Genomic DNA, 24,245 nt, shown 5'->3' with positions numbered 1-24,245 from the left:
TCCTTGACCAATTCCATAAGAAGGGAGAACCAATTTTCCCTGGGCCAAAAGAGAGTCATCACATTTTTCAGAACCTTCAGCAGTACTTTGGAAATCATTGGAAAAGACAGAAAGGCATATAGGAACAATCCCTAACCAGGAAAATTAAAGCACATCTGTTCTCTAGGCTTGGTTGCAAGGATTTCTGGAACAGAATTGATCAAGTTATCTGTTTTGAAAGGAGACAAATGGATTTTATTGAGACATTTCTCACATATAGGATCAATTCCTGGAATACCTCTGGACTGAGCTTCAACTTATGAGGGTCTGTCCAGGATCAGCTGAGTTTGTCAGCCACAACATTTTGTCTGATGGTATGTAAGAAACCTAAAGAGTAAGAAAGACTGTGCTGAAGAACTAGCTCCCAAGCTATCATTGCTAGCAGGAGTAGATGGTATGATCTGGTACCCCTTTATTTGTTTAAGTACCACATCATGGTGGTGTTGCTTGTTATCACTTGAAGAGGGCTTGGTTTCCGATGACAATGTAAAGCCTTTATGGCATGAATTACAGCCATCATTTCTTTGACAGTTATATGCTTTTGTCTGTCTAAACTGTCTCATAGACCTTGCACTTTTACTCTCATAGAAACTGCTCCAAGGGAAATCTGAAGAGTCCATCAGGACTGATTGTGTTGGTGTAGGAAGAGAAAAAAACAGCTCTGTATTGAAAGTCATCTGATCCCTCCACCAATGTAGGTCTATATTTACAAAACTCAGTAGTGGAATTTTGAAACTCCATGGGATGCATATGCTGGGGCCAAATGTTTTTGAGATACCACTGAATGTTCCTAACATGCAGTCTAGAATGTGGTATTATGGGGATCATAGAAGCCATAAGGCCTAGAATCCAGAGGAATTCTCTGTCTGAAACTTGGGACAAAAGAGAAAAGTTCAAGAATATTTCTCAATATAAATCCATCTTGTCCTGAAGTAAAAAGGCTTTTTGCTCGTGTCTATAGGATACCCTAGAAATTTAATCCTGTGTGATTGAGTCAAGGAGGATTTTTACAAGTTTATCTGAAGTCCCAGATGAGTAAGAAGGTAAGACATCTTAGTTAAAGATTACTGTCATCTAGGCAAAGACTCTGTATAGATAAGCAAGTCATCTAAATAAGATAAAATGTGGATACTTCGCAGTCTGCAATGAGCTACAATTGCGGTAGACACTTCATACGCACTCGGTGCAGCAGACAACCCAAAGTATAATGCAGCAAATTAATAATGTGACTGAGATGCACAAAATCTTAGTTATCTCTTGAAAAATTGTATGCAATAAAAATGTAATGGTAAGCATCTTTGAGATCTAAGTTTACCATAACACAGTGGTCTGGGGGACGTGCTAACCTAGTTTGAAGAGTTAACATCTTGAATTCTGCAACTTGTAAAAAGTGAGAAAGGAAAGATCCAAAAATGGTTTCCATGAGTGCTCCTTCTTTGGCACTAGAAACTTCCTGGAATAAAAGCTCTTTCCTATGTTTAATGCAGGAACTTGCTCTATGACTCCTAACTGTAACAAATGTTGGGGTATCCAAGGAATCAATTCAGTAAGATTGGGAGCATGAGGAGGGATCTCCTGAAAGGAGGAGGCAATTATATCCATTGCCAGTTGTAACCCTCCTGGATCACCTTCAAAACCCATTTGTCTGAAATTATCTAACACCATGCTGGCACATAGAGGGTCAGATTCTTTGGGATGAGAAGAGAAATAGGAAGGGGGGAGGGAAAGTGACCATGTTCCTGGTATAATCATTCAGAAGCTGGTGTTTGACTCTTTTTATGTAAAACTGCTTGTTTTTGGTTTAGGATTGGTTCCCTCCTGTCATTTCTTCTTGGGAGCCTGTGCTCTTTGCTTATTTTGCCCTTTAAACTGGGCAGGGATTTTCAAAGGGAAGAACACTTGAATCTGAAAAATGGTGAATACTCCCTGCATTGATTTACCTCTCTCATCCCACTGTTTGAGGAGCTGGCCCAAATAAAACTTCTGTATAGGTTCATAGATTAGTACTAAGCTAACTGCCCTTGCGAGCCATTTTAAGCCTAGCCAATTGTCCCTTGTGAGACTCAAACCCTGCACCTTGTGTTTGTAAGGCAAACACTTTAACCATTAGGCCACCCTCCCAACTTGTATCCAGATTGGAACTGACATTTTCTGACTTCTACTCATCTGAAACATTTTGGTTATGTACCCAAACAAATTTCTTCAAAATAGTTCTGAAGCCATAGCTCTGGAAACAGCATCATCTCAATCATACATACCTCTTAAGGTACGTTTGAAAATCTGAGACAGGATATACATAATCTGATTCACATAAGACCTATCTTCTGGGCTCAGAGAAGCAGAAAACATTAAACTATTAACATATTTTAAAATAAACTTCCACATAGAGCCCTGGTAATTAGGGATTCTAAAGGCTAGAGTGAAAGAAGGAAAAAAAGTCTCTTAACCTGTCTGCCCAAACACTTACCCTCCTAATCCACAGAAAATGGGTTGGACATGGAAAGGAGTTTTCTTGCTACAGGAGTGTAGGCATAATCGCAGATTGATCTACTTTAAGATAAGAATAAATATATTTGTTAGCTTTAGAAACTCAGTACAATTTATTTGCTTTCTTAGGAAATGATGGAAGAAAATCAGGAGCATTACAGACAGCGTTAAAAGCATGTTCCATTGTTGGAACAATTGGAGGAATGGGTGCAGCACTGGGGGCTCCTTGATCCAGTCAACTCAAGGGGAACACTCATATCTTCCAAAGAAGACTCATCTCTTAGTCTGGCTATGGCTTCAGCCAAAGAGAAAGCTTCCATCTATATGACTTCAGGCTAACTATCTGCAGAATCAGAGTCTTGGACTCTAGAATCCTCAGATGACACAACCCTGTCTTTGTTAACATCATGTGAATAATCTTCTTTCGCAGAAGAAGAGGTACAAGTCTTAGGTAGGAGAAGGCATATAGTATCCAGAAGTGACTGAATGCAGTATATGCTCCTGGCTAAGCTGATGAAATCATTTTTAGTAATAGAAAACATCTGCAACTATACACAATGGTACAGTAACCACTAAGCCATGAACAAAACAACAAAAGTACCGTAATTTTATTGGAAAGAACGGACAGTCACTTGCAAAATAACAAAGTCTTTATTGGTTAAGTGCTTTCATCCACAGAATGGTGAACTTCATCAGAACAAAGCAACACAAAAATCTCCCTACTATAAATAGTGCATATATTCAACCAATTAACTAATTAAAACATATTCTCTTAAAGCACAATGGGTCCAATTAAAACCTACTGATCTTGTTAAACAGCAAAAAAAAAAAAAAAAAAAAAAAAAAAACTAAAAAAATGTTTGTTAAAAACTTTTAACCAAACTTTAAAATATATTGTAACTTAATAAAAAGCACCAAACATTTATATAAAATGCAAATGAAAGCAATTCTAATACTTGTTTACTAATGAGCTTATTTGAAAACTCTCATATTATTCTCGTGTATATTTATATATATGAATTTATTAAAAACTGCCATTAGGTTACTGATAAAGCCTTATGTTTTAAAATAGGCAAGACAGGGATGTGATCATTGATCTTGGGCGGGGGGTTTGGATGCATTTAACCTTAGTTGCCATCTGGTCTCTTTTTCCTCTAATAACATCTTCTTATCACCACCCCTATTGTTAATAGTCTCTTGTTCTAGGATACCAGACTGAAATCCTGTACAAGTAAAATTGGAATTCAGATGTCTATATAAGGCATTATTCTCACATTTATTATTGATAGGGCTTTAAGATGCCATATTTATGAACACATGTATGACATCAATAAAAATGTGAGAATAATGCCTTATATAGACATCTGAACCCCCGGGCTCAATGATCACATTTCTATCTTGCCCATTTTAAAACATAAGGCTTTATTAGTAACCTAATGTCAGTTTTTTTAATAAATTCATATATATAAAAAATACATGTGAATTATATGGGAGTTTTAAAATAACTCATTAGTAAACAAGTATTAGAATTGCTTTCATTTGCATTTTATATAAATATTTGGTGTTTTTTATTAAGTTACAATATATTTCAAGGTTTGGTTAAAAGTTTTTAAACTTTTTATTTTTTTTATTTTTTGCTGTTTAACAAGATCAGTAGGTTTTAATTGGACCCACTGTGCTTTAAGAGAATATGTTCTGATTAGTTAATTGGTTGAATATGTGCTCTATTTATAGTAGGGAAATTTCTGTGTTGCTTTGTTCTGATGAAGTTCACCATTCTGTGGACAAAAGCGCTTAACCAATAAAGACTCGGTTATTTTGCAAGTGGCTGTCTGTTCTTTCCAGCAAAATTACGGTACTTTTATTGTTTTTTTTCATGAAAGAAAACATCTCCCTATTTTCAATGTGATTACATTTTTGTTTCTTTTTCCTAGGAACATCCCTAAGGGAAGAATGACTAGGGGAAGTCATATCATCCCAAGCAAGAGGCTTCTTTCCCCTGGCACCCTGAAAAGACACTCTTTCATAGTATCTCCTTTTCCTAGGATGGATGGTTCCCCATGCCAATGGTGGATCCTGGAAAAGTCACAAAGGATATGCCTGACTCATGGTCCATAGCTGCCAGTAAGTCTACACCACAGGGATTCAAGGAAATAGGAGAGTGGTCTGAGAAACTAGAAGTAGACACTGCAGTATCACCCCCCAATTTGCTGAGGCATTTAATATGCCTGTACTGAAGGCAAAGGCTCCAGATTTAAACGTTTTTTTTTCTTTTTAGGTACTTTTGGAGAAAGACCAGCAGGACTGGGGTAAGTATCTATGCTGCAGCCAGGGAGGAAACCTAATTACTGGTAAGATATGCCTATGCGAGTTGTTTGGAAGGTAAGTTGGCACTATTAGGCAGAAACTGCACACAATCCTTCCAAAAAATATTGTCCAAAACAATGTTTCACATGCAGCACACAAAATTTCCCTGTCCTTTAACAAATACATTTTCAGAAATTGGTTGCCCTGTAAATACACATTAAAAGAAAAAAAAGTAAATACCAAGTAAACACAAGCATTCTCTAAAGGTACAACTTTTTCTTTGAAAAGCTTTGACTGTCTAAATTAATAAAATAAACCTAAATAAATTTAGAATAAGACCTAGGGCACAACACAGCAGTTTATGACTAGAAAGTAATTCTTAGAGAGACAATAACGGTTACTTTATTTATTCATTCATTCTTTGTTGATCTTGTTAGTTCCACTAGGCTAGTGGCCTCTTTTCAGGGGAGACCTGAGATGGTATTTATACTAGAAGGGGAAATTTGGCCAGGGCATCAGTAGAACTTCTCCTGCTATTTTCAACTGGTGCCATGGGATCTTGTACATCTACCTGAGCTATCATCAACTCAAGCAGATGGGACCTCAGTTTAACATCTCATCTAAAGCGCATACCACAATTGCCATCAAAAATATCAGGAGGAGGTGTTCTCAAAAGGGGTCTTATCTGTCTGACAGAAAGCCTTGGCTGACTGATATTCAAAAGAGGCCTCAGAGATGAACTGGCATGAGGCAGCAAGAAAGTATCAAAGTTTTTTTTTAGTTACTCTGGCTGCTTTTATAGTTCCCTCCAAATGGGGTTAGCAAATAGGTAGTCAGAATGACTATGCAGGAGGGGTTTAGAACTTTGGGAAGTGGGCTGGGTGCTATATCCTTACTAGGATACATCTCATAGGCTACTGCAGTAGTGAAAATGATGAACATCAGTATGGGATTCCTCCTGTTCAGGGATTGGTAGTCGATTGGTACTGGGCAGGTCAAAGCACAACTAAGATTATTGGTACGTTTACCAAGTAATATTATTGTGGTAGGTAGTACTCTTCTGAGGCTAGTAGGCTTTCTTGGCAGAAAAAGTGGAAAATGGTGCACAATGATCACTGATGATAGTGCAGTCAACTGAATGGGTAGAGAATCTTTAGGAATAATTGGGACAAAACCAGTCAAGTGGATTAGGACTGCCAGTGCAGGATTAGGATTAGTCAGATAGATTTTCCACAAGTTTGTAAAATCCATGCTCAGTTAAAGTTGCATAGGGAAGAAAACTAGAATCAGACTGCCAGTGAAAACTGAAGTCTCCTAGCTACACAGAATTCCTGAATGCAAGATTACTTATGTTAAAGAGGATGGAGCTATTCATCCATATCAAACATAATGCTAAGTATGTATCTTTTGTGACTGTGTTGAAGAGGTCCATTCTCATCAACAACAGGACAGAGTCTCATGCTAATTCTCCTGTATGCACACCATCATAGAAATATGCCCCTAGTACCTGTGACCCCAAAGGAAGACCTTGATCTAGAGATCACATCCAACTTGTAGTGTCTTGCAAAAGTATTCAGTAAAGGCCACTTATTTACTGCATATATATCATCAAAGGACGTATTCCTGAAAAATTATTGAGAGGCAGACACTGCCCTAGATGATTTAGCTCTAGGTACTGAAGGTAAAGACTCATATTTTTCATGATGGAAATAAATGCAGTCAGTCAACTTCTTGGACAAAGTGATTTTATACACTTCAGGGCCCAATTACGTTTAGAGACTGACAAACAGTTGCTACCTTTTTTTTGAAAGGTCTGGTTCCATCTAGGTACTATATAAACTGCCTCTGGACATGCATACAATTCAAGAGTTAGTCATCTCTGTTACAGAAATTGGGAAGGAAGACAGATAAGTTAAACTGAGTGAGAATCATCTCAGTGACTACTTTTAGGCATTAAAAGTAGATCGGTTTGCAGAGACGCATCATATGTTAGGTGTGGAGGACTGACACAACAGGCTTCTAATTCATAAACTCTTCAGGCAGAAGATATGGCCACTATGAAAAGTGTCTTCTGAGATACAGGTTTCAAGTCTGCTTTATCAGCTAGTTAAAAACTTAAAAATTCAACTTCTCTAAAGCAACATATCCCAAAGAGGGATATGATCATTTATAGGAGGTCAGGTAAGGAAAGGCCATCTGAGCAAAACATTGCAAGCCTTCAAGGATGTTAATGACAATAAGTTAGATGCCAGATGAAAGTCTGAAACTGCTGCTGTGTTGAGCTAAGTAGAGGAATAAATCAATCTAGTATCAAAGATCAGAAAAAGGGAGTCTAAAATTGCTGGTACTGAAGCTGCAATGGGATTCAAATCTTCAGATGTAGCCCATATAGTGAAATGTGTCCATTTATTCCAGTACTTTTTTCTAGTGTTAGGTCTCTGTCAGAAGTGAGGATTTGGGCAACCCTGTTAAGCTAAGAAGGGCCCCTGACTATTGCTAGAATGGGAATAACTATGTGGTTAGAAGAAGGGAGTGAAGATCTCTGTTAGGCCTACTGGACATGTGGTTGAGTGTGGTTAGGAAGGAATTCACACACAGGGGTTTCTCTAGCAGGTGAAGCAAACGCAGAGAAAATCAAAGTTGGATATGCTCATTCTTGTTTCAAAATACATTTTGGAATATAAATGTAGAAAAGCATATCAGAATCATGGGGGTCATTTCTGGATGAAATCATCCCAGAGATGCTTCCTCAGAGAAGAGATGAGGGAAAGAATGTTGTTGCACTTGGTGATGGCAATGGGTGCAAATGGGTTGCAGCAAGGCTTTCCCCAGTGATGAAAAATCTTCCACACCACTGACAGGCTGAGAGACAAGGTGAGTACATTTGTAAACAGTGTCTGAGTCTAACACTGGAGAACTGGCATTGGAAACATATAAACAGTTGTAGTCATGATCCCTAATGCTTTTAGGCATACAAAAGGTGAGGAACAAGTAAATCTGAATAATATGAAGCAATATGTTCTGCAGTAGAAAATGTGTTCTGCAGGACAGTGAATCCAAAGAGCAACAAGGGAAAGTCAACAACTGTATGGGACTTTTGTGTTGTTTATTGTTACTGCTAAAGACTGGAAGAGACTCAAAACAGACTCCCTTGCTGAAATTAAACTGTTCAATTATCTTGAATTAATAATGACCGTCTCTTACCCAGAAGGGGAGTCTAGCAGGTATGTATGACTATCAGTTGTGCAAGTACTAGTAGTGTGAATCAATATCCCCAAAAACCACATTCAGTGCTGACTGTAATTGCCCTTTACTCCACTATTGTATGACTACAGATTTATATGTATGTATGTACACACACACACATATATATATATATATATATATATATATATATATATATATGTGTGTGTGTGTGTAAAAGCAAAGTGCATATCTTTGTGTTAAGGCAAATAGTTTTCCAACCTTAGGGGGATAAGACATCTCGCTCCCATAAAGTAAAACAATAGACCACAGTGAAAACTGGTACTTGTAAGCAGCAAAGCTGCTGGCTGAGAATCCTAAAAAAGAACCATACACTGCAGACAAGCTCGGGTGAGACTTCAGAGTAATCAAGCAATTATAACTTGTTTAGAAATCAAAATTTCTTTATTGAAAAACAAACAGATGAGCGCTTTCACCCTCAAAAAAGCTTTGTCAGATCTACATCCAGTTTACATGAGATGCAGTATTTATCTTCTTTAACACAGGGATCACTGTTAATTAATTCAAGATACTGTCATAAATCCATGTCATATCATATTGTAGCTTGGATGAACAGTCGAAGTCTCACCTTTCATACCTGTTCTGCATATCTACTACTACTGGTAGCCAGTAGGTTATAGCTTATATGCTATATTTCTATCCTATATAAATTATTGTCCATGGCTATTTATAACTATTAGTATATCACTGTATCTGTGATGTAATAAGTAGATGCTATTTGCCATGTTTAGATGAGGCAACAAGTACTAAAAAATATGTGACAACCAGATGAATTAAAATCTTAAAGTATTATACTGTAGCAATTATAACTGCAACTAGTGAGGATAATCTGGCTAAATTTGTGAATGGAGCACCTTCCTTGTATCCTTTATGTCAGGAACATGCCACCCTTTCCATGACAGGATGAATTCAACTTTCTAGTGATATATCAAGTGTAAGTGTGTTCAGAGAGAAAAGAAAGGGCTCTTTTTCTGTAGGTGCTAGGTCCAAGATGAACTGCAGCATTCTATGACAGTGAACCAAGTGGGATTAAATGAGCATTAAACTAGATAAGCTAACATTCAAATCATGTTTCCAAGTTCAGATTTTTCTTTTTTTAAATTTCTCCAAATCTTTTAAGTTTCTAATACTATGACGGGAATGGACCCCATTCCTAAGTCAAAGTACGGTTAAAGTTCATGAAATTAGTATTGTTTCAGTCTTTGATGTCAGCCCCGCAATGTGCCCAGTAATGACTCCTGCAATTTGCACCGAGTTACATGTATTGGTAACATATCCAAGTATGACTGTAGACACCTTTTTTTATAAGACTCGTTGCTCCTACTACTATTGGAACTATCTGGGTATCTTTCTTCCACATTGTTCTTGTTTCTGGCTGGAAATTCTGATATTTTATAACTTTGTCTCTCTCTCTCTCTGCACGCAAGACACTGTAGTCACTGGGTGTGGTGATTACAATGATCAGGGCTACTTTTGTCTTCTTTTCATGGACCACTATGTATGGTTTTCTAGCATCTATCTTTTGAACTGTTGGTAATGGGTGATCCCATGTGACTTAGGCTTCCATCATTTTCTATGATGCTTTGTGGCTCATGTTTCCAGTGTTTTTCAGTCACTTCAGTACCATAATGTTTGCACAATCCCCAGTGCAGTAGTCTTGCCACATAATAATGCCTTCCAGTCCTTCTGCCATTAGAATGTCACAACCAACAACGGGTGTACAACTGCTTCCAATTCTGTTTTACAAAACTTACATTTGTCTGGTTCTTCCACATGTTCAATGGACTTTCCAAACCAACATGTACGTAGCCCACTGTTTTGTGCCACCAATTCATCTCTTGGTTTGAATTTTCCTCTCCTTAGCCATTCCTGCATTCAATCCTGATCAACATGAGGTTCTTCCAGAAGTTTTCTATACTTGCAACTATATTTATGCATTTTCCACATTTCTTGCCTTCTCATCTGGTCCTTCATTTTCTATTCTTTCTTTTTTTTTTTGGCACATTCAGTTGCTACCTGATTTTTATCTATTTCTGGTTTGATTTCCATTCCTGCTTGACGCCGCTATGCTTCGCTAGACAAAGGGAAGTCATCTTAGATTTGGTCTCCTCATGTTTCAAAACTTTCACTATATTTGGGTCTTGTGAGGTCAGCAGATATGTGTGGAGTCCCGTGATTGCAGATCTGTATTTGTAATCAATTTCAAGAAGGCCCAAACTTCCTTCAGAAAAGGAAATATATAATCTTGGTATGCACTGATTTTATAAATCATTTGGTGAGCATAAAGCATCCTTCTTGTTTTCCTATCTAATCTATCCAACACGTTTTGGGGCCAGTCAATCACTCCAAAACTAAGTTAGGACAAGAAAAGCAAACTGGTTTATAGTTTGGATTTTGTTCTTAGATGTCAATGCTGTTTTCAGGATTAATTTAAGCCTTCTAAAATATTCCTAAGTTTTATTCGCATTTGTTCACGTTTTATTGTTGATCATTCATCAATTCCCAAATATTTATATACCCCGTCTTGCTCAAGTTCTTTTATATCACATTCTTGTCCCAAAGTGATGTTTTCTTGTTACTGCAGTTTTCCTGCTTTAAAGGTTGCTTTTGCACATTTATCAAGACCAAATGACATTCTTATATCATCTGAAAAGGTTTTGACAACTTGCAGTTGTGCTTTCAGTTCCTCATCTGGTGAGCTATACAGTTTTAAATCATCGACAAAGAGAAGATGAGAAGTCTTTTCACTTTGTTGTTTTCTAGGAGCCAAATCATAGCCACAGCCTAAGCTGTTAAGTAGACAGCTTAATGGATTAAGGGCAAGGCACAATAGCAGCTGTGACAGAGTGTCACCCTGGAATACCCCCTTTGAAATTTTATCCCTAGAATAATAATTTGTCCTTTATCATGGCTTAATTGCAAAGTGGTCTGCTACTGTTTTTTCTTTTTTCAAACTTTTAATTTATTGTATTTTTCAACATTTAATATGCAAAAACATGCAACATGACATATCTTCATGAACAGATTAACCTTGAACTATCAAGTAACAAGATAATGCCTTTTAACTACTAGTCTTGGGATGACAAAGTTCTAGTACCTAAAGAAAATAGTTCATTTATACAATTACATTGAATGTTTGGAGTAATACAGGCATATATTTAGAATAAGTGGTACATAACAGGATTCATTTACAAGTAATATATACAACTATTTACATATAGTGCTACAATTATTGAAGTTAGTGAGTGATCACTTCATTACGACAGACATAAATGAAATCATCACAGACTACTATCTGTTAGAATCTCATGAGGAAGAGACTTCGAGAATCAGTGTAGGGATAGGATGATAGATGTGTTCTTGTTATAGCTTATTTCAAAATGTGCTCTAGGATAAGATTCCAGAAGCTGAGACATTTCAAGCGCTTATTTTTATTACCTATAAAGAGTTTGTGAGATATTATATATTTAGAGGCCATATTAATAAAGCCCTTCCATTCTATTTTGACCTGTCAAGCCAGTTTTGGGTGATGTACAGTTTGACTAATGCAAATAAAGCAATCAGGATATTCAAGTCAGACTTGGGCAAATCAATAGGACTCGCATGCAATATAGCAAACTCCCAAGATAGGGTAGATTTCTCATAGCCCATTTTCTGAAGTATGACCCTTAATGAGCTCCATAGGTTATGTGCATATTTGCAGTACCAGAAAATATGCAAAAGGTCCATCGGTTGCGATGGAAAAAAAGGGCAGAGGTGCTTGGGAAGAACTTATTTAGTCGTTCTGGAGTATAATAGGCATTATTATTAAATCATTAATTGGGTATATACAAGCTTCTTGAAGGGGGAGAATTTGTTTGTGTTATTTAAAGCAAGAGTGAGTTGAACATTAGTTAAATTAGGATTTTTATCCCTCCAATATTGAGCATATATAAGTGAAGATTGGTATTTAATAGCCAAAATTAATTTGTATGAAGCCGATAGCATCTTGTTTTTGAGTTTAAAAATTTCATTAGGGATTGTGCAATGTTTACTTCTTCCTCAACTCCATCTGGGATGCCTCTAACAGAAGACACCAGTTCTTTAATTTGTGTCAGTATTATGGTATATTTGTTGCTTAGGTTTAGATTAGATTTAAAATCGCTTAATAATTTGTCCTTAAGTCGACAGAAGTCTCAGACAGTATAGTTCTTGATTTGGGGAAAATGGTTCAAGTTTAACATTTTATTGCCTACCTTCAGGTTTGGGTTTAGATGGACAGGTTGTAGAAGGACAAGCATTTTTTCAAGGTGTAAAGAGGAGAATAGATTTTGAAATGTTTTGATTTTATGTTTGATTAGAATATGTATTTTAGTGCCCTTTAGTATGAATCTATCCATGAAATGTAAGGATACAGGATTTATGTTATGTGTTTTGACATAAGGGTGTCATAGATTGATCCATTGTAGAGAGTGGATTAAGTTTATAGGGTTATGATCGGCAATAAGAAGGATTCGATTGGCAAATATTATATCGTAATATAACTTAAAATTTGGTAAACCCAGACCTCCTTTATTTTTTGGGAGTATTAGTATTGGTAGAGGAATTCTTGGGGATTTTGGAAACCAGATAAATGTAGTTAAGATTTTATTAATTTTCTTAAAAATGTTCATAGGAATAAAATAATTGGCTGCATTTAATTGGTATACGACTTTGGGAAGAATATTCATTTTTATTACTGCTATTCTGTACAAGACAGGAAGTCTCATGTTTTTCCATCTATCCAGGTCATGTTTGATATTTGTCCAACTTTTTAGAAGGTTATTTTAAAAAGAGTTATTTTGATTGTGTACAAACTTTATACCCAAGTACTTAAAATCATATTTTAAATTAATTGCAGTGTCTAGAAAGTGAGATGGGTTGTGTTTTATAGGTTCATAGGTTGGTACTAGGCTATCGGCCCTAGGGCCTATACAAGTCTAACCATAACAATTCCCTGGCTATTTCTTCCCACACTATTTACTTAATGGATTAATGGGAAAGATGAGCGACTTTGAAGGGTTAACTTCATAACTGGAGGCTTTCGAGAAGATATCGATAGTTTTTAAAATGTTATTTAAATCAGAATTAGGTAACTGGAAGTATATGTTGAGGTTATCAGCAAAGGCTGAGAACAGCAGGCTGTTATTCAGTACCCTGGGAATATGATGAAAGTTTCTCTGTGATAGATAGATAAGCAGTGGTTCAATATAAATGTTAAAGAGATATGGTGATAGGGGGCAGTCTTGTCTTGTACCATTAATTAATTTTATTCTGTTAGATCAAGATTTATTTATAAATAGTGTAGTAAATGAAGAGTTATAAAGTATTTTAATTATTTTTATGAATTTCTTTGGAATGTTGAAATGCTGTAAGGTCAAAAATAAGAAGTCCAAATTAATGCTGTCAAATCCCTTAGTGGCATCAAGTGCTAAAAGATATATGGGTTAGCTTTTCTTTCACCAAAACCTGCATGGCTGCATCCAGTGTGGGAGTATTATCCCAAGTTTGCCTCCCCTTCATAAAACCTGCTTGTTCTGGGGATATAATTGTAGGCAATGCTTTTTTTAAGTCTATTCGCTAGTATTGTGGAAATAATTTTTATATCTACATTTATAAGAGATATTGGTCTGCAGTTTACTGGATTAGTTTTATCAGTGTTGGACTTATGTATAAAAATAGTCTTGTAGTTGTTCAGGTGTAAGTCTTGAAACCAAATTTGCTAATATGATTGTAGACTTTAAGAAGGATAGGAATCAATTTGGTGCAAATGCTTTGTCGAAGTCTGAAGTAAAGCCACTGGGACCTGGGGCTTTGTTTCTGTGTAAGCTTTTAATTGCATCCACAACTACTTCTGATACAAAGGGGGCTTCCAAGAGCTCAATTTGATGTTTTTCTATTTTTGGGAAATTAATACTGTCAAAGAGAGTGTTATAATTCTCTGAGAAGAGTGACTATTGGGGTCCATATAGTTTCCTATATATCTTTTCAAATACAAATAGTATATCTTGGTTTGTAGTAAACAGTTAGTTATTAAAGGTAATTTGCGTAATTACTGGTGGGTTTTAATATATGTTAAGTCTAGCAAGTAGTTTTGAGGGTTGTTGTGCCCACTCCGAATAATTAGAGAGGAATTTCATTTCCAGGAAAGAGAGGTTTTGCGAGTAGAGTAGATACAACTCCTTTTGTTTGTTCAACAGATGGCTTTCTAAGTCTGGTGTGAAGTTCAGTTGAAGTGACTTCAGTTCCTTGAATTTTGTATATTATACTGTTTTCTTTTTGTTTAGAGAGTTCTTTATAGTACAAGGCTTTTTGCATCAACTGACACCTGACTTTGGCTTTACTAGTCTACAAAACATCTAGTGTAATGTCTGAGGTTGAAAGACTGTTTATTAGTTCTTCTAGATCCTTATTAATTGCTTCTACAACTTCTACAACTTCTTCTTTATCAAGGAGATTAGGGTTCAAAGAGCAAGTCTGGAAGTTACTAACATTTTGGGTTTTTTTCAGAGTTAATTTATAGTGGTCCCAGAAAAATCTAGGGCTGGTTGAATACATGGTTTCTTCATTTAGCAGGAGTCAGAGATTAGGAAAAAATCAATCCTGGACCATGATTTATAGCATGGGGAATAGAATGTACATTTGTCATTAGGATTAGACTGACCCATTGAGTAAAAAGGTTCAAATAAATTAAAGTCTAGCATTAGATCATTCAAAGCCTGCGACACCTGGGCATTGTGTGATTTGTATCTGCTCGACCTATCTTTTAAGGGGTCAGTGACAGTATTACAGTCACCCCCCCAATTACATACTCATGGTTAGGGAATTTTAATAATAAATTATAGATTTGTATAATAAATTTGTGGTGATTTCAACAAGGACCATATACATTTAGAAAGAACACAGGATACAGAGTTTGTACAGTGAAAATAACACCACCTCCCCAAGTTAAAAGATCCAAAATCAAGAATAGTCTGAGTATTTTTTAATAAGTACAGCCATTCCTTTAGAATTAGTCTTACTACCAGAGGTAATAATTGAGGTTAGCCAGGATTTATCTCTATCCCCATTCCAATCTTCATTAAGTAAGTGCGTTTCTTGCAGAAAAATAATATTTGCTTGTGTTTGATAAAGTAGATGTAAAAGTAGTTTCTTTTTCTTCTTATCCTGTAGACCTTTTATATTCTATGAGTCTATCTCCCACATCCTCTACTTTCTATTAAGGTCCATGTTATTATGAAACTGAAATTTAGAAGCCCCTTCCTCAGTGCATTTCAATGTATAAGCATATAAGTTCAGAGTTTCCATGTTTTCTGTAGCACTAAAATCTCAGTCTGCTAATGTTTTATGGTATTATAACCACACCGACCAAATATCGACCACTCTCCAGACAACAATGGAACTCCGAATGAAGAACAAGCGATGCAACCCAATATCAGGAACCACAATAACACCAGGCACAAGAACACTGACGATAGTTTACCTAGGTTTCGTCTTTAATGAACAGACTTCTTCAGAACAAACACCGTTTAAAAACCATTTCAGCTAATATACATTTCTCACAAATGATCCCAATTCACACACTCCATTAAACAATTAGCTAATTAATTGATGGTGAATCTATAAGCCCTAACAAATACATATACTTTACCATAATGCTATTACTTGCTCAAATATCAAGTGTTATTGAATAAATACATCCTATTACATGAATATAAATATGGCACACCAAAGAAAACTTTTTGTCACTAACAATTATTAATGTAAATATATGTCTAAAAATGTGAATACTTTAAATATGCATGTATTATGTATCTATTTAAAATATTTTTATTAAAAAAGTTTATTAAAAACTTACATCACTGTTAAAAAATTGTTGAATAAGGAATATGTAAATGAAAACCTTAATAAATTGAACATCCACATACAGTCATCCTAAAATGTGCTTTAATTTTAAAATAGGAATTATACTAATACTATCATTGATACCTGGAAACACTGTCGCATCCAATCTCAATTGCCATTTCGTTTCACATATATCCAAGTGCACGTCCCTGACGGCACCCTGAAGAGAAATGGTAATGATATCCCATGGATCTGAAAGTGTTGATAGATCCAAGGGGGAGGCAATTTCTTCAGGTCCAAAGAAGTCGTATCCCAAGAGTTCTTGGACTTTAGTCTTCAGAGTGTCCCTCAGGGAAACAGGGAGAGACCTCTTTTTTGCCTCTTTGGTAGCTGGATAAGAAGAGGAAGAAGCCAAGAAAATGGTCTGAGCCTTTGGAGTCAATGAAGGGAGAAGAACCCTAAGAATCAATTTGTTTCTCCAGTCAGCCAATGCATGCGGATTAAAAGAAGCGCATACAGAACAATCTGCCTTTAACTGCTCAGCCACCAAACTATATAAGCACTCCTTGTGGGCATCCTGGTTAGGAATTTTGTGCCCACAAAAAGTGCAGTGCTCAAACCCAAGTGAAGGCTTGTCCACCATGACCAGAAAGCCCTCTAAAACAAACTGACAACCATAGCTGATGCAACTGTAAAGAGGAGAACAACACACACCTAACTAAACTAAGGTATAAAGTTTTAATTAAATCTTTTAAATTAAAGCTAAAGAGAAAAAAACAGCTAATGTTAAAAAATAGACTTTTTTGTTTTTATATATATATATATATATATATATATATATATATATATATATATACAAGGGCACTATCACTGTCTCACACACACACACACACACACACACACACACACACACACACACACACACACACACACACACACACACACACACACTAATAAGAGGAGAAATAAAGAAGGAGGCCTTACAGAACAACTAGCAAAAAGTATAGCAAGTTCTGAAGGAAATTATTATTCCCATAGCTTGAGAGCATGAGACCTGTGTCTGACTGCTGAAGCAACAAATGAGATCTGAGGTACTTGGGTGGATGTAGGGTATTATGGGCAAGAGGGAGGAGCTTGAGAGTCAGATCCAAGTCTGTAGAATGGGGCCAAGCTGGATCCAAGACCCTATCATGAGGAGGAATGAAGAAGACAACATCAGATGTTAACTTTCACTTACGAAAAAACTGTAGAAAAGCTTGACAAAACGCTCAAGAGAAGGACCCCTACATCTGATCACAATGGTGGCAAAAAAGATCTGAGATAATAAGAATGGACTATGGTATTATAGGTAGAGGGAGGAACTCGAGAGTTGGATCCAAAGTCTGAAGTATGCGACTTGAGTTGGATCTGAGGATCAGATCTGTAACCCCATTCGTTGAGGAAGAATGAAAAGGACAACATCTAGCTCTAGAGCTTTAACTTTTTCATCCACTAAGTTATAGTCATCCACTAGCAAAAGAAATTAAAGTTTTATTTATTTACTGGGATAGACCGACTGGGACAGAGCCCATTTTTAGCAGAGGCCTGGGGAGAAATGCTCCAGACACGTCTTTGGAATGTTCCTTAGTGCTGAAAACCCTGTGTGACTGTCATCAGGCAAGACCTCAGACATCTTCACCAAACCCACAAGAGATACGCTGAGGAAAACAAAGTATGGAAGACTACATAATCTGTCACTATTCTACGTTAGTCCTACAGAGAAAGCCTTTGTTCAGCTGAGATTTAAGCAATAGAATAGATGATGACCTACAAGCTGACTTATCACCTGAAGAGCAACTAATAATGCAACCTTTATAGCCTTGATGGGGAGGAAACTAGTCATAGTACTACACACAGACTCTTAGGCACCTACTTTTTGTTTGTCCTTCTTAGACTTGGAATTCCCTCAAAATTTTTCTGTGGATTAATATTTTAAAGTGATTCTCATAGAATGACTATTTAGCTGGAGACAAATCCTCCTCATAATAGTGGCCGTTAAAGAAGGCCTTGATCTTTGCTTGGTGACAAGAAAGTAGTACTGTTGATAAGCTGGTACTTCAAATACCAATTAACACTATGGGAGACATTCTAGCAACAACAGAAAAAGCAACAGTAACTTTACTTTGGCACCTGAGAACTGCAGCGGGAACTTTATGGATTATTTTATACTGGTTTTTGTATTCTTCAGCATGTCAATAGGGATACTTTTCCACAACCACTACAGGAACAGACCTGGACACTGCACTCGGCAGGAAATATGTCGAGAGGTTCTGGTGAGCTAGTCTCTTAAACTAAGGTACCAGGACACTGCATGCATTTTGGGGTGGACATGGTGCTTGAGAAAAACTTTAGTTGGGCTGCGTGACATTCAGTGAAAGCTGTGTGTGTGCATACCTGCTAGAGCAGCCTCAAGAGCAACACTTTTTTCTATTAGGGGCTTCATCCCTTCTATCTTCAGAGCACTATCTCCAGGTTGCACAGTCAGGATACTTGAGCAATGTAAATAGGGAATATGAATTGCTGTGTTAGATTTGATTGCTCCAAATGGTACCGTAAAGTCAAAACTCTTGTCAGAGAAAAACATGCCATGTTTTTATCTCATCTGGCTGCATTGATCATTTTATTTTCCTGTAACAGTCTATTGTATAACAAAATTCTTGTCTCACCTGAGATTCATAACTGCTCTGGAGAGATCCCAGGTGTTTTAGAAATCGCATACCAAGTCCACACCACCTTTCTGCTTCCATGTATCTTCCAACACTATAAAGTAATATTCCTGTGTTCCATGCTCTGGTCATCAGCCAAAGAATCTCCACCTCAGGGTAATCATGCTATATAGGTGGTGTAGAAGGCAATAAAAAAACAATGAGAAGAAGCACTACAAACAAATGGCAGAGAATTTATGGAATAAAATAAAATTAATTATTAATCTAAGTCTTTGTGATGAAAATCAAAATCCAAGCAGCTCCCTGTAAAAAAAAATGATTAGCCTTTTAAGTGACACCAATGATGCCTCAAGCCATATAGTGCAACTACAGTAATTAGTACAGTACAGTTATACAGGTAACTTTCCATAATGATAGATGTTTGAATAGATCACTGCTGTAATATTCCTTACTTCTGAGTCTGTCACCATAAAGGTCCTGTCTGTCTGTCTGGCCAGTCTGCCAAAGCTCAGAATCCTTTTCTGTGAGGTGTAAATCCACCCTAGGCAAATGCCAACATGCTGGTATAAGAGTAGTGTATGTTTATGCCATTCACAGAACTTGTATGCCCTGATAAAGAGTAGACTACAGACAATATACTAATTTCCTAGAGAAAGCAGAGGGAAGCTTGACATATATAATTAAAGCAGGATGAACATAGGAAGCATTAAGGAGGAGAACAGACATTAGGAAATACTACACCCCTGTCAAAAAGCAAAAGCTTGAAAGGATACCTAATGAGGGGATGGAGGGAGGGCATTAGTACTGCTACAGTGATCTATTGGAACATCTACCTTTATGTTAAGTTACCTCTACAACTGTACTATGTTCTTGACTAGATCACTGTTGCAGTATTCTTACTTCTGGGAAAGGGCATTATCTATTGGAGCATCTACCATTATGTTACTTTACCTACACATCTGTACTATGTAATTCATTAGATCACTAATGCAGTATTCTTATTTCCGGGGAAGTCTTCCAGAACTTAGAAGAAAGAGATGCTCCCTCTGAGTTTAGGATGCCACGAAGGACAGACTTAACAAATCCAGTCCTTGCTCTAGATTGAACATTCTGGTTGTAATGTTTATTGAAAGTGTAGTCAAAGGACAAAGTGACAGATTCCAGAATAGTTATAGCATCCACACCTTTCACTGTGGTAGAATAGGCTTTAATCAGTCTCAGTAACGATTTCCCAAAATAAGAATAACAGAACTGAACTGCATTGCAAATCCATTTGGAAATAGTTCGTTTTGACAGTGGCAAGCCCATTTTATCTTTCTCAGAACCTTTGCCTTTTCTAAGTAAAATCTGAATCATCTATGAGCATCTAATGAATTAAGAATTATTTTTCTATTGTTTTCAGGGTTAGGAATGAAATCAGGAAGCAGGATAGACTGATTAAGAGTAAATTCAGGAACCACTTTAAACATGAATGAAGGACTGGTTAGACTTGCTTTAACTTTGTAAAAAAAAAAAAAGAAATGGGAAGAATGCATAGAATTGCTTGTAACTCAGATATTCTTCTAGCTGAGTTTAAAGCCACTAAAGGATAGTTGGATAAGTCTTAATTACCAGTAACAATAGGTGTTTGAATTTCACAGTTTCAGTGACATATGGGTTCTGTCCCAGCACAATCACAAAATGGCATCTTTCCAGAGCTCAGAATTCCCTCCTCTGACTCTTTGTGATAGGAGATTGGCTAAGTCCCTCCCATTAGGGGAAGCCTAACCTTTGCCACAGAAAGACAGTTATTTAGTCTTTTAGTGCCAAGTAGGAAGAACTGAGGAGGAGGAATCGCCTGAACCAGACAATATGCAGCCTCAAAACACCAACACAAATAACCTAAGGGTTGCCACCTATCCGTTTTTTTCCAGACTATCTGGAAATCAAATTGATTCTCCAGTAGTCTGGAAAACACTGTACAAACTCCGGTATTCTGTTTCAAAAAAGGAAACAGACTGAGTTCGTCAAATCAGCTGATTCACTATGCTTTTTTTACAGAAAAGCATAGTAAATCAGCTGAAAGCAGACATCAGGAATGGAAAAGGTGTGCGTTCCTCCCTGCTAACGTCACAGTGACATCACAAAATGGGCAGAAAGTAGGTGGGAGACTGGGCAGGAATGGGTGGAGTTACAGGTGATGCAAGGGGTGTGGCCTTTTAGCCACAACGAAAGGTGGCAACCCTAAAATAACCAAAGCCAACAAGGTTGGATACTGTTAAACTATAGGGTCTATATCACTTTATTGAAGACACTATTTAGTGAAATAGTATTTGTCGAACCCACTTAATTGAAAGTTAATTTCACTGAAGGATTTCTTCAGCAAATTTTTTCCATGGGAAAGAACCTAGTCGACTACCTACCAACTGGTGCAAAACCTACTACATTTAAAACCCAGCAAAGTGGGGGGCTCTGCCCCCACACCCCCCAATGAGAGCCCCACCCCCTAACTAAATATACCAACTCCAAGACTGCACTACAGTGGGTAAAAGGGCAAATTCCTCATGATGGCCAACTACTTTCTTTCCCAGGGGAAAAATTCGCTGAAGGGATCCTTCAGCAAAGTTAGCTTCCGATTAAGTGGGTTTGACAAACAGTGATTTGCTAAAAAGGGTCTTCGATTAAGTGATACAGACCCAAACTACATGCAAAATAATGGGGATGGTGGGTGGGTGGGAGCTGCTCCTGAGGCAGTGTGAAATTTGAACATCTACCATTAATGGTAAGCAAGATTTACCCAGCTGTGCTCTTTTCATCTTTCATACTGCCTCAGTGGCATATGGGTAGATTCCCAAAGTTTACCCTACCTGGGCGGGGGAAAGATCATGGTCCAGCAGCCCCTGGAGAATGGTCCTGCTCTAGAACTTTATAAATAATCTAGTTTGTAGGGTTTTGTAAAACACAGAACCACGGTGCTGCCTCTAGAATGCTTCTGGAGTAATTTCTTTCCAATATGCCACCAAAGAGGATAAGGCTCTGGTGGAATGTGCCTTACCATTTTAGGAGTAATAATAAACAACACAGGACAATAAATGACCAATCATTTGCTTAGGAACAGGTTGACCCTTCTTATCCCTAGAATAGGAAATAATGAGAAGTTATGTTCTTACCATAACGTTCCATGTTAGTTGTCTTCTTCTCGCTTTCTTTCTTGCTGGATGGGTTCGGAGCCGAACCTCGGCTCTGACTCAGCCTAATTCTAAAGCTCGAGAGCTATTTGTACCAGCTCGAGGCTATGCTATGTCCCATAATGTTAGGCGTCATATACCCAGATCTCGTTTGATAGCTAACACTATGGACATATATGTCCCACCACAACAATAATAATCCACCTAATCATAGATACAAAAAAGAGAAGGATATATATATATATATATATATATATATATATATATATATATATATATATATATAACTCCTCTAGAAGAGCTAGCAAAAAAAGAGGAAGCAAGGGAGCTAGCTGGGGAAATAACTGAGGTGGCAATAATTCTCACAAGGTACTCTAGATCTCCCAGGCTATGGGGATGGAGGGTGGGATGCAAGAAAGAAGGTGAGAAGAAGACAACTAACATGGAACGTTATGGTAAGAACATAACTTCTCAATGTTAAGTTGTCAATCTCGCCTTCATTCTTGCTGGATGGGACAGCGTCCCTAGCACCTAAATCCTGGGTGGCTCAATGGAACAAACTCTTGAGTACCGTGGAACCAAAATCAGCCCAACTTCTGGAGGCCATATTGAGCTTGTAATGAGAAATGAAGGTATGAGGAGAGGCCCAAGTGGCCGCTGCGCAAATGGAATCCATCGGCAATCTTGCCTGAAAGGCTATTGAAGAAGCTAAAGCTCTGGTTGAATGGGCTCTAGGCTTAGTAGGAAGTTCCCTGTTCCTCAACTGATAGACCAACATGATAAGACAGGAAAACCACCTGGACAAAGTTACCTTAGAGACTGGTTGGCCTTGTTTCCCTTCTGCATAAGACAGGAAGAGCTGGTTTGATTTTCTCATCTGCTTAGTTCTATCCAGGTAGAAGCTTAATTGACGGTGAACGTCCAAACAATGTAACTTTCGTTCAGCTCTATTGGCGTAATTTGGGAAGAAGACTGGATGATCTATGGTCTGATTTAGATTTTTCTCTGAGTGAAACTCTGTCTTTGTGAAAAACAAGATAAGGAGGACGAACGCAGAGAGCTTGAAGTTCCGAGACCCTTCTTGCTGAGGTGATGGCTACTAAGAAGAGTGTTTTCCACGAGAGCAACTTCAACAAACAAGAAGCCGCTGGGTCAAAGGGAGGAAGAATTAAGGAAGACAGTACCAAATTTAAGTCCCACGGTGGGGGAGGGTCCTTAACCGGGGGCCTAAGTAAAAGGGTTCCTTTTAAAAAGGCTTTGCAAAGTTTGTGGGACATGATGCTGGTTTCTGACAAGCCAACGTGGAAATTTGCAATAGTTGCCAGTTGAACTCTGATGGTAGCTGAAGAGGAGCCCAATCAAAAGAGTTCTGCTAGAAACTCTAGAACTGTCTGGACAGGAGCCGTAAAGGGTTCCACGTGTTTTTCCCCTGCCCAGACAGAGAAATGCTTCCATTTGCTAGCATAAGTCTTTCTGGTAGTAGACTTGTGAGAAGCGAGGATGATATTGCGAACTGAATGAGAGATAAGGGGAAGCCTGGCTAGGGTTGGAAGTGGAGTAACCAAGCTGTGAGGTTGAGAGATCGAAGGGACTGATGCAGCCTGCCCGACTGATGTGTCAGAAGGTCTGGCACTGAGTCCAGATGCCAGAACTGCTCCAGTAGATGGCGTTGCAGGAATGAAAACCAAATTTGTCGAGGCCAGTAAGGGGCAATGAGGATCATCCTGGCTCTCAAGGCAGTTGCTTTCTGGATTAATTGAGTAATCAAGGGAAAGGGGGGGAATGCATACAGAAGACCCTGGGGCCAATCGTGAACTAGAGCGTCTCTGGGGGGTAGACCTGGGAGAGGGAAGAGGGTGAAGAAGTTTGGGCACTTGCTGTTTAGAGGTGTTGCAAAAAGGTCGCAGCAAGGCTGACCCCACCTACTGAAAATTCTTTCCGCTACTGTCTGGTTGAGAGACCACTCATGAGGCATGAGAATGGCTCTGCTCAGTCTGTCCGCTATGACGTTGGATTTCCCGGGAATATGCGTTGCTACCAGAAACTGTTGAGAAGAGATCGCCCATTGCCAAAGTCTGAGTGTTTCTCGACATAGGGGGTAGGATCTGGTTCCGCCCTGCTTGTTGATGTACCACACTACAGACATATTGTCTGTTTGAATTGCAATAGTCCCGGTGGGTAGAGAGTCCTGAAGGGCTTGCAACGCTAAAAGTACCGCTCTCATTTCCAAGACATTTATGTGCAAGTGGAGGGTTGCCATGTGCCCTGGACTGTCCTGCCCCGAAAATGCCCCCTCCACCCGATCAGGGAGGCATCCGTTGTCACAGTGGCAACAGGAGGAGAAAGGACCACAGGTCTGCCCTGGAGTACTTGAGGGGAGACCGTCCACCAAGAAAGGTGTCTTTTGCATGAC

General features: G+C 38.0%; 1 protein-coding gene across 3 annotated transcripts in view; it reads right to left on the bottom strand.

Annotated features, from left to right (window-relative positions):
• Positions 1–24,245, bottom strand: part of TEX11 (testis expressed 11) — a 1,293,291-nt gene that overhangs the window by 50,078 nt on the left and 1,218,968 nt on the right. For all 3 annotated transcript variants that reach the window (XM_044057409.1, XM_044057411.1, XM_044057410.1), the window contains one exon: positions 18,666–18,830. In XM_044057409.1, coding sequence (XP_043913344.1) covers positions 18,666–18,830 — 165 coding nt within the window. The remainder of the gene's footprint in view (positions 1–18,665; positions 18,831–24,245) is intronic.

Source organism: Protopterus annectens, chromosome 15.part0 (assembly GCF_019279795.1).
Source record: "Protopterus annectens isolate FY-2018-M chromosome 15.part0, PAN1.0, whole genome shotgun sequence".
Taxonomy (NCBI): Eukaryota; Metazoa; Chordata; order Ceratodontiformes; family Protopteridae; genus Protopterus; species Protopterus annectens.
Note: the sequence above shows the minus strand (reverse complement) of the source record. Positions and strands in the feature narration are given on the sequence as shown.